This window comes from Octopus sinensis, linkage group LG18, assembly GCF_006345805.1.
Source record: "Octopus sinensis linkage group LG18, ASM634580v1, whole genome shotgun sequence".
Lineage (NCBI taxonomy): Eukaryota > Metazoa > Mollusca > Cephalopoda > Octopoda > Octopodidae > Octopus > Octopus sinensis.
Genome location: NC_043014.1, coordinates 40,450,621 through 40,461,920, shown reverse-complemented (window position 1 = coordinate 40,461,920; position 11,300 = coordinate 40,450,621). Strand labels below are relative to the sequence as shown.

General features: G+C 38.6%; 1 protein-coding gene across 1 annotated transcript in view; it reads right to left on the bottom strand.

Moving 5' to 3' along the window:
* LOC115221252 (dynein heavy chain 5, axonemal-like) overlaps nt 1-11,300 on the bottom strand; it is a 275,949-nt gene that overhangs the window by 81,024 nt on the left and 183,625 nt on the right. Inside the window, exons 43-45 of the mRNA XM_036510602.1 lie at nt 4,492-4,561; nt 3,221-3,474; nt 822-975 (exon numbers count right to left, since the gene is read on the bottom strand). Coding sequence (XP_036366495.1) covers nt 822-975; nt 3,221-3,474; nt 4,492-4,561 — 478 coding nt within the window. The remainder of the gene's footprint in view (nt 1-821; nt 976-3,220; nt 3,475-4,491; nt 4,562-11,300) is intronic.

The following is an 11,300-nucleotide window of genomic DNA, read 5'->3' as shown; positions in this document are numbered from 1 at the left end:
TAAAATTTCCACTTATTTCTTATTTTTTTTTTCTAAAATTTTCGTTGTGTCTTGCAACCTTTACAATAGGCTTTCAGTAAAATAAAAATAAGAAATAAGTGGAAATTTTACCGGTGAGTGTGTTACATTATAAGGCACAAAAAGAAAATGACTCTCCCCAGACACAACAGAACATCCTTGTTGTTTCATGAAAATTTTTATTTTAACAGTGATGATACTGAGGAGAAGGAGGATGAGGAGGATGAGGAGCATGATGATGATGGCATTGGTGGTGGTGAGGATGTGATGAGTGAGGTGGAGATGATGATGGTGACTAATAATGTTATATCATCGTCATTGTCTCCACTGTTGTTATCATTAACAATCATCATCTCCACCTCACTCATCACATCCTCACCACCACCACCATGCCATCATCATCATGCTCCTCATCCTCCTCATCCTCCTTCTCCTCAGTATCATCACTGTTAAAATAAAAATTTTCATGAAACAACAAGGATGTTCTGTTGTGTCTGGGGAGAGTCATTTTCTTTTTGTGCCTTATAATGTAACACACTCACCGGTAAAATTTCCACTTATTTCTTATTTTTATTTTACTGAAAGCCTATTGAAAAGATTGCAAGACACAACGAAAATTTTAGAAAAATAAAAATAAGAAATAAGTGGAAATTTTACCGGTGAGTGTGTTACATTATAAGGCACAAAAAGAAAATGACTCTCCCCAGACACAACAGAGTATGCTTCAACACACGAACTCATATAAAGAATCTTGCAAACCAAATCCAAAAACAAGGATGTGTTTAAACATATGGAAAACTTACGAGGCCAGAAGATAACACATTGTTAAGGTATTCCAAAAAACCTTCATCTTTAATTTCTTGATCAGTAAATAGGAAAGTAATTCCTTTTCCATAAAGCCCTGCTACTCGATAGAGGTGTTTCAGGTCTTCTAATAGGTTGATAACATTGTAAGATCTGCAATGGAAGACAAATATTTTTACATTAGATAAAGAAGGGGGAGGAGGAGGAGAAGAAGAAGAAGAAGAAGAAGAAGAAGAAGAAGAAGAAGAAGAAGAAGAGAAGAAGAAGAAGAAGAAGAAGAAGAAGACGACACCACTGCTGCCGCCGCCCACCACCACCACCACCACTATCGTTTAACGTCAATTTTCCATGCGGGCATGGGTTGGACAGTTTGACTGAGGACTGGTGAGCCAGAAGGCCGCACCATGCTCTGATCTGATCTGGCAAAGTTTCTACAGCTGGATGCCCTTCCTAATGCCAACCACTCCGAGAGTGTCATAATTAGATTAATTTAATCTAATTAATCGTTAATTAGATTAAAGATAACACAAAAAGGAAAAAAATACCTACAGAACTAGGTATAGCACAACCCCAACAATGTTTGAAATGTGGTATGCATGGTAGTTTTCACCTGTTGTGTGTCTTTGAAATGTGAACTAAGTACCAGTTGTGTATTGGGGGTTGATGTAATAAACAAGTCCCTTCCACCCAAAAATTCAAGCCTTGTGCTGATAGGCTTTGTGCCTAGAGGCATTGTGGTTATAGGCCCTTTGCCTATAGCCCTCTGGACGTTTTCTGCTCCTTGTTACTTGACTCCTACACATGCATTGGCAGATATAAGTTGCAGAAGAAAAGTGAAGAACTATTTTAAAACTGAGAAGTGATTCAACCCTTTAGCATTTAATAAACCAACCATGTCTGACCCAAATATTCTGTGTTATGTTAAAACCAGCAATATTGCACCTGTCACATCTACCCTACAAATTTATTCTAAAAATAAACAATCATACCATCAAAATCTCAAAATTATGAGGTAATACATGATTAATTCAAAATAATGTGAATAAATGAACATTACATTTGACAGAGAAATTTGGATGCTAAAGGGTAGGTTAACATTTGTCTTCATGTTCATCTTGGTTTATATTGGGTTGTCTGGAAAGTTCATGCCAATTTTTAAAAGAAAGAAAAAGGTCAATAAATACTTGCCATTACATTCTTAATCAACCAAATATGAACCATTTTATTGCACAATGCGTCTCCATCTTTCCTTTAACTTGAAAATACCTTCTTCCCAGACAAAGAATTCATCAAGGTATCTTTTTACATCATCCAAGGAATTGAAATTTTTACCATTAAGACTTATTCAGAGACCTGAATAAGGAGACCTGAATAAGGAGCAATATCTGGTGAATATGGAGAATGGGGTAACACATCCCAGCCGAGCTGAACCAATTTTTGTCTGGTTCCCAAATCACCAAGTGTCGAAAATGAACTTTCTTATCTTCCATTTTAAAGGGTTACAGAATTAACACAGGTTATAGGAACATAAACCTTCTTCCACAAAAAGATAGCTTAAACTGTGCTCTAAATGGAGGTGTACTAAAATCCTATTTTATGAACTCAACCATGTTCTAAAATAAGTCGAAAGGTAAGCTACTATAAATCAGCATGAACTTTCCGGACAACCCAATAATAAACATTTCGCTCCTGTCATGATAGGTAACTGCATCATCACCTCTCATCATCCTACCAACATCATCAACAGAAGTGTGTGGCCATATTGTTCTTGTGCTAAAATGTAGTTTTTTGGGGTTTTTTTATAAAATCTAGATTTTCCTCCTCCTTGCCACTGCCAGCGTCATATGATGATCATCATCGTCGTCGTCATCGTTTAACATCCGCTTTCCATGCAAGCATGGGTTGGACGATTTGACTGAGGACTGGCGAACCAGATGGCTGCACCAGGCTCCAGTTTTGATCTGGCAGAGTTTCTACAGCTGGATGCCCTTCCTAACACCAACCACTCCGAGAGTGTAGTGGGTGCTTTTACATTCCACCGGCACAAGGACCAGTCAGGCGGTACTGGCAACAGCCCCCAAAAATTTGTGGGTTTTTTTTACGTGTCAACTGCACACCAGCACAAGTGCCATTAAGGCGACACTGATAATGATCACTCTCAAATGGTGCTTTTTACATGCCACCAGCACGAACACCAGTTAGCCATTCATAAAAGTACTTATTTTAAAATTTCTATTCTTTTTCTTTCATTTTTACTGTTTCTATGTTTTAACCATTCTGGAGCAAAAGACATCGTATTCATCTTTCATAATAGATGCCTTCACTTCAGTTTTTACTTCTCAATAATAAGAACTACTATGCTAAAGCCAACAGTTATCAGAAGACAAAGCATACCAACCTTGACAATGTAATTTGAAATATTTGATAACCTGCAATATAAGAAGCAAGTCGAGTTAAAGACTGTTTCCCTGATCCACCAACACCCACGAGCAAAGCATTCCCCCTTGCTGTACGAATTATTCGTGATATTTTCATCAAGTGGATCATAGCATCTTCAAAAAATACCAAATCCATTCCTGTTCCTCGAATGGTTTCGTTGTATTGCTCTAAATAAATCTGAAGCCATTCTCGGAGTTGATCAAATGATTCAATCTGTAATAGAGAAAAAAATCCTATTAAGTTACTCTCTCTTTTTTTACTCTTTTACTTGTTTCAGTCACTTGACTGTGGCCATGCTGGAGCACCGCCTTTAGTCAAGGAGCAAATCGACCCCGGGACTTATTCTTTGTAAGCCCAGTACTTATTCTATCGGTCTCTTTTGCCGAACCGCTAAGTGACGGGGACATAAACACACCAGCATCGGTTGTCAAGCAATGCTAGAGGGACAAACACAAACACACAAACATATACACACACATACATATATATAGATATATATACATATATACAACAGGCTTCTTTCAGTTTCCGTCTACCAAATCCACTCACAAGGCATTGGTCGACCCAGGCTATAGTAGAAGACACTTGCCAAAGATGCCATGCAGTGGGACTGAACCCAAAACCATGTGGTTGGTAAGCAAGCTACTTACCACACAGCCACTCCTGCACCTGTTATTAGTGTATTAGTGTTAATACACTAATTAATAATGGGCAGTTTGGTTCTTCCTTTAATTGGCACAATCAGTAATCATAATCACATGTAGTAAAGTGGTAAAGTCCCTTCACATGTCATATGGATTCATAAGAGCCAGTCTCCTGGTTGCCATTCTGCCATATATATTCCCCACCTGGATGGGAAATCAGTCCATCGCAGGATTACTCGTTTTTGTCAGCTGAGTGGACTGGAGTAACATGAAATTAAGTGTCTTGCTCAAGAACACAACATGTCATAAAAGTCCAGGAATCGAAACCACAATCTCATAATCATGAGTCCAACACCCTAACCACTAAGCCATGCCCCTCCACCATTATCACACAAAGATCAATAAAATGAGAACAGGCTAAAATAAGTAGTGGAGTCAACATGATCAACTAAAACTTTTAAGTTCCAGCATGGCTGCAGTCCAATGAATGAAATCAGTAAAAGAATAAAAGAATAAAAGAGTGTTACTATGGCAACCTTTCACAGAATCATATCAAAAGATGGTACATTTAAAAAAAAAAACTTACAGGTTCATAAACTTTAGGCATTTCAAAGTCTTCATCATCAGGTTCTTCTCCTGAAGGTTCCGGTGGATCTCTGTAGAAAAAATAAAATACATGGTGCATTCCATAAGTTTTGAGACCTTTTTCAGGAGTGGCAGTTCCAATGTCCTAGAATATTCTGATTTAAGTATATCATTACTATACATCTAATAAGCTGACCTGGCATCTTTTCTTTTATTCCTGACTGAAGGAGGTGGCTGTAACAGCACCTTGAACACACTCTACTAAACACTGATTGTCACAACCGATTAGTTTTGCGGAATGCAGTTGGGACATGAAGACAATTTGAAAGCTCACTATGCAATAAAGTTCTGTGCTAAACTTATTTCTTTACTGCCCACAAGGGGCTACACACAGAGGGGGATAAACAAGGACAGACAAACGGACCCCAGTGCGTAACTGGTACTTAATTTATCGACCCTGAATGGATGAAAGGCAAAGTCGACCTCGGTGGAATTTGAACTCAGAAAGTAGCAGCAGAAAAAAATACCTATTTCTTTACTACCCACAAGGGGTTAAACACAGAGGGGACAAACAAGGACAGACAAACGGATTAAGATGATTATATCAACTCCAGTGCATAACTAGTACTTATTTAATTGACCCCGAAAGGATGAAAGGCAAAGTCAACCTCGGCGGAATTTGAACTCAGAAAGTAACAGCAGACGAAATACCGTGAAGCATTTCGCCCGGCGTGCTAACGATTCTGCCAGCTTGCCGCCATCTGTGCTAAACTGGGGAAAACCACTACAGAAACTAATGAACTAATGAGATGATCCAGACTGTTTATGGATTAACGTTTTTGCTGGCACAAGAAGCTCAAGGCTGGGAGAGAGAAGTTGTGAGATAATGAGAAGAGTGGTAGGGAGAGAAGCGTCAGAGCTGGTTGAGAAAATTCATAATTTTCTGAATGAAGGCTGCTGTGTTTGTGTATCTATAAAGACAATAAGCATACAGTTTAGAGGTGGTGCAGCAACTGTCCACAGAATTATTCGTGAAGATCTGAACATGCATGAAACTTATGAAAAATTTGTTTCCAGGCTGGTCAGTGACAAACATCCTGGTAAGCAACTACTTGACAGAGATGGACATCAAAACTGACCCTCACTTTTCTCCACAGTCCAGACCTTGTCCCTGTGACTTTTGGTTGTTCTTCAAGCTGAAGGAGCACCTCAGGGTCAGTCATTTTGAAGATGAAGGATGCTGTGGCAAGGGTTTTGGACACCTTCACTTTGGAGATCTTCCACGGGGCCTTCACAAAAAGGTTGGAGCACTACACATGCATTGAAGTCAAGGGATCCTTGAAGGAGATCAGAGTTCTGTACTTCTTTGAAATTAATAAATGTCCCTCCTGAAAATGTTTGAAAACTTCTGGAATCCACCTTATACCAGTTACAAACTGGTCAGTAATTCAACTATGAAACAGTTACAGGAATTGTTTTTCTGTTTTTGTTTTTTATAGTTAAGATTCTAGACTTATTTCTATACTGCAATTCCTTAAATCAAGCTAGCAAAATGCTTTATTTTCAGCAAGACAACATTTCCTGGCATCAATCATTTCACAGTGTTGGATAATTCTATGTATTAACTGTACATTATATGTTGGATTTAAGGTTTCATTTTTGTATCCGGTTTATAAGATTCTCAATGTGAAACAGATTTTGCTGCATCTCGGGAAGGTTAATTAAATAGTTAATTAGTTAATTATTTAAACAGTTAACCAATTGAGTAGTAGTTGTAGTAGTATAGTAGTAGTAGTAGTAGTAGTATAGTAGTAGTAATAGTAGTAGTAGTAAAATAGAACCAGTGCACATGTTTATTATCAGCATAATGACCCTCCCAAAATACAACTAAATTGGAGTTAATAATTTGATTTCTTACTTGATTAACAAGTATCAGATGATGTTTACAAAAGTGGCAGGTAAATGAATGAAAATGGGTCATTTACTGAATAAACTGATGGCAAAAGAAACCTAAAGAAGAATTAATATGACGTGGTGGAAAATGACTCTCAAGATAATTAGTTCGCAGACGGGATTCTGCAGGAGTAAGGATAGTAGAAATCTGCTGTATTACTAACGAACAAAAATTTGACGAGTAACATTAATTGGTACATGGTTTAATGAATAGTGATGTTTTACCTGTTGCCTATACTTATTAGCAAAATAACTTAAGGGAGTTATAACAAGCTTTTCTTGTACCTGTTAGCTTCAATGCCTAAACTAATTACAAAAGATTTTAAATGAGCAGCTATTAATACTTTTAGATCAGTTTGGTTTTTTTCAAATTCAACTAAAAAAAAAATTGGTTTGAATTAATTTCTGCTTATGTACTCTTTACTCTTTTACTCGTTTCAGTCATTTGACTGCGGCCATGCTGGAGCACCACCTTTAGTCGAGCAAATCGACCCCAGGACTTATTCTTTGTAAGCCGAGTACTTATTCTGTCAATCTCCTTTGCCGAACTGCTAAGTTAAGGGGACGTAAACACACCACCAGCGGTTGTCAAACGATGTTGGGGAGACAAACACAGACACACACACACATATCACACACTACATATATATATATATATATATATAGATATATATATATATATATATATATATACACATATATACGACGGACTTCCTTCAGTTTCTGTCTACCAGATCCACTCACAAGGCTTTGGTTGGCCTGAGGTTATAGCAGAAGACACTTGCCCAAGGTGCCATGCAGTGGGAATGAACCCGGAACCATGTGATTGGTAAGCAAACTACTTACCACACACCCACTCTTGCGCCTATATTATAAAAAAAAACAAATGTCTGTAGCAATTATCTGAAAATTATGCAAAATTTATCTAATGTCCATTGTCTGGAAATCTTTTGATAATGGACTAGGTGGAGTAGGAGGATACACATGGATGGAAAGAGTCACTGAAGAGGTCACAGATGTGTAACAATGCAAAATTTATCTGGGAAATGTACACAAGTCCACATGAGTGTAAATTTTTCAATATACTCTTCTCTTTAAGGAGTTAGAGTATATTGAGCAACCACAAAAAGATTCCTTCATTGGAACATGTGTCCTACTAAACTCCTGTTCAATTAGAGAGGAGAAAGGATTGGCTTCAATGGCCATGTAGCTCAAACCACATGAATTGCTGCAAAGGTGGTTTCAGTTACTATGAAAGAGAGGAAGCTTGATTTCTTGGAAATGTTGAGAGTCCAGCACAATGTTTTGATATATCAACATAATCTAACTATTGATTATGTAATCTGTATTTACTATATCTACTCAAATACAGGACTTTGGATCCAGGTAAGATTGGCATAGGTTCTGATCTTATGTATTTCTTGTTATCTAATGTAATAGTTTCCTCAATTCAACAAAATGATGTTTTAACATAGATCACAATGTTTCAGTATAAACAGTTTCTATATTTGGAGGGATGGTAAAAACCATAGTATTTAAATGAGTTTATTGTTATTTTTTATTTAGACTATTATTTGACCGATTATTTCAGCACGTAGGCTGTGGTTTTGCTGAGTATTTGAGTAAGTAGACTAAATTACGGGGATGTAAACACACCAGCATTGGTTGTCAAGTGATGTTGGGGAAACAAACACAGACACACAAACATATACACACACATATACATATATATATACGTGTGTACCGTTGGCGATTCTTTTCCTCTGTGTTCCCTTCTTTGGCTCTTTCCTTTTATAATATGTTTCTCACGAAGAGCTCCGCTCGGAACGTTAAACCCTCCTTATTTCCTGAGCGTCCAATAACACTATACTTGTTCCACGTCCTCACGCTGTTGTGTTTTCATGTTTGGATTAACTATATATATACATATATACGACGGGCTTCTTTCAGTTTCCATCTACCAAATCCACTCACAAGGCTTTGGTCAGCCTGAGGCTATAGTAGAAGACACTTGCCCAAATTGCCATGCAGTGGGACTGAACCTGGAACCATGTGGTTCGTAAGCAAGCTACTTACCACACAGCCACTCCTACGCCCATAATATGCAGAACTTCTAACTTCTGTTGGTCATGAAACACATCAAGCAATACACATAAATGTAAGACAAAGACTTGTAATGATTGATACATAGAGGGAACATACAGATTCTGGACACTTGTACAGTTTCAACAGTACAAACTACAATTCATGAATTTGAAAAGCTTTTGCGGTATTAAGCTATTTTGTCAAAAGTAATGCTTCACTAGCAGGGACATGCTACCCTGAACTGATGACGGGAAATACCCAGAAACATGCATGTATACAGGTTGCTGGTCCTAGATGGTGGGGGTGCTTGCCTCCCCTTTGAAAATATAAGCACACAGAAAATGTGTCAAAGCCGACAGGAAGCGTCGATGCTTCCTAGGGCTATATAGCGGTGGTGTAATTCCCTCTATGGGACTGTCATGTTATGCTGACTTTATACAACCACTCTATCGCTCCACCACCGCTCATGTCTCGTTGAGACATTTAGAAATTCAATATTTCTAATTTATTCACATTGTTTTGAATTAATCATGCATTATCTTGTAGCTTTGAGGCTTTGATGAAACAACCGTTAATCTTTAGAATGATACTGTACAGTTGTTATGAGGAGTCAGATTCGGTCAGTTTGAACATAAAATAGGTAGAATATTTTGGCCGGATATCATCATCATCGTCGTTTAACATCCATTTTCCATGCTAGCACGGATTGGATGGTTTGACCGGAGTCTGGGAAGCCAGGAGGCTGCACCAGGCTCCAGTCTGATCTGGCAGTGTTTCTACAGCTGGATGCCCTTCCTAACAACGCCAACCACTCCATGAGTGTAGTGGGCGCTTTTTACGTGCCACTGGCACAGGTGCCAGGGGAGGCTGGCAACAGCTATGATCGGTTGGTGCTTTTTACATGCCACCGGCACGGATATCGCAACTACAATTTCCATTTGATTTTTATTTTGATGTTGATTTACTTGACTCAATAGGTCTCCTCAAGCACAGCAAGTCACCCTACAATCCAAGGTAAGCACAGCAGGCCTTCCTGCAATCCAAGGTACTTTAGATGGGCTGGAGCTGCTATGTGAAGCTGGTGTAGGAAACAGCCATGAACTCACATTATTTGTCGGGTCTTCACAGTCACAGCATATCTCTAGAAGTCTCAGTCTTTTGTCATTGCCTCTGTGAGGCCCAACATTCGAAGGTTAGGCTTAACCACCTCATCCCATGTCTTCCTGGGTCTACCTCTACCCCAGATTCCTTCAACTGTTTGGGAGTGGCACTTCTTCACACATCTCTCCTCATCCATCCGTAGTACATGACCATACCAGTGCAAACATTTCTCTTGCACGCCACATCCGATTCTTATGTCCAGCATTTCTCTCAGGGCACTTACACTCTTATGGCTGGTTTAAATACAAAAACGGTTAGATATTTCTGTATGCACCTATGTACATCATGCAGTTTTAATATATATGTGCAGTATCACATATATATAGTGTTGACTATCAGGGTTGTTATGTTCCAAAACCATCCAGCAATACTCTTTTACTCTTTTACTTGTTTCAGTCAGTTGACTGCGGCCATGCTGGAGCACCACCTTTAGTCGAGCAAATCGACCCCGGGACTTATTCTTTGTAAGCCCAGTACTTATTCTATCGGTCTCTTTTGCCGAACCGCTAAGTGACGGGGACGTAAACACACCAGCATCAGTTGTCAAGCAATGCTAGGAGGACAAACACAGACACACAAACATATACACACACACACATATATATACATATTTACGACGGGCTTCTTTCAGTTTCCGTCTACCAAATCTACTCACAAGGCTTTGGTCGGCCCGAGGCTATAGTAGAAGACACTTGACCAAGATGCCATGCAGTGGGACTGAACCCGGAACCATTTGGCTGGTAAGCAAGCTACTTACCACACAGCCACTCCTACACCTAGGTGAAAATAGGTGAAAATCTGTGAAGCAGAAACAGTACTGTACTGTATATCTTCCTAGGTACAATAAACTCTGTTTCAGTATGTTTTCACATTGGGAATCTTGCAAACAAAATGGAAGGAGGGGTAACACATCCCAGCCGAGCTGCAGCAATTTTTGTCTGGTTCCCAAAGCATCAAGTGCCGAAAATGAACTTTCTTATCTTCCATTTTAAAGGGTTACAGAATTAACACAGGTTATAGGAACATAAATCTTCTTCCACGAAAAGATAGCTTAAACTGTGCTCTAAATGGAGGTATAGTCAAATTCTATTTTATGGACTCAACCATGTTCTAAAATAAGTTGAAAGGTAAGCTACTATAAATCGGCAAGAACTTTCCGGACAACCCAATAAATAGCAGTTGAGCACCGAGGTCAGTGTAATCAATTTACTGCTCCCCTAATCTTACTAGCCTTGTGCCGAAATTTGAAACCATGTGTACTTAGTTGCTGAGTGTCACTTATCTTGGCATGTCCTTTCAGAATAAACATGACAATTTGTTGAAGTGTAGACTATGTTGTGACTGTAACTTAATTTATCAGACAGGAATGTGTCAATTTAGTGTTGAATTGTTAGGGAGGTAATGGAAAATTACTATCATAGAAATAGAGCAAGGCACACTAGGGAAGCAAGTTCAGTCTTTAAATGTCAATTTTACATATATGAATAAAAGGTTCTATAGTTCACATTTATATATTACCAGTATGAAATGACAGAATTAGAATTATGATATTAATTACTACCAGATCATGAAATACATGAACAACAAGAGCAGAAGCAGCAGCCACCATCT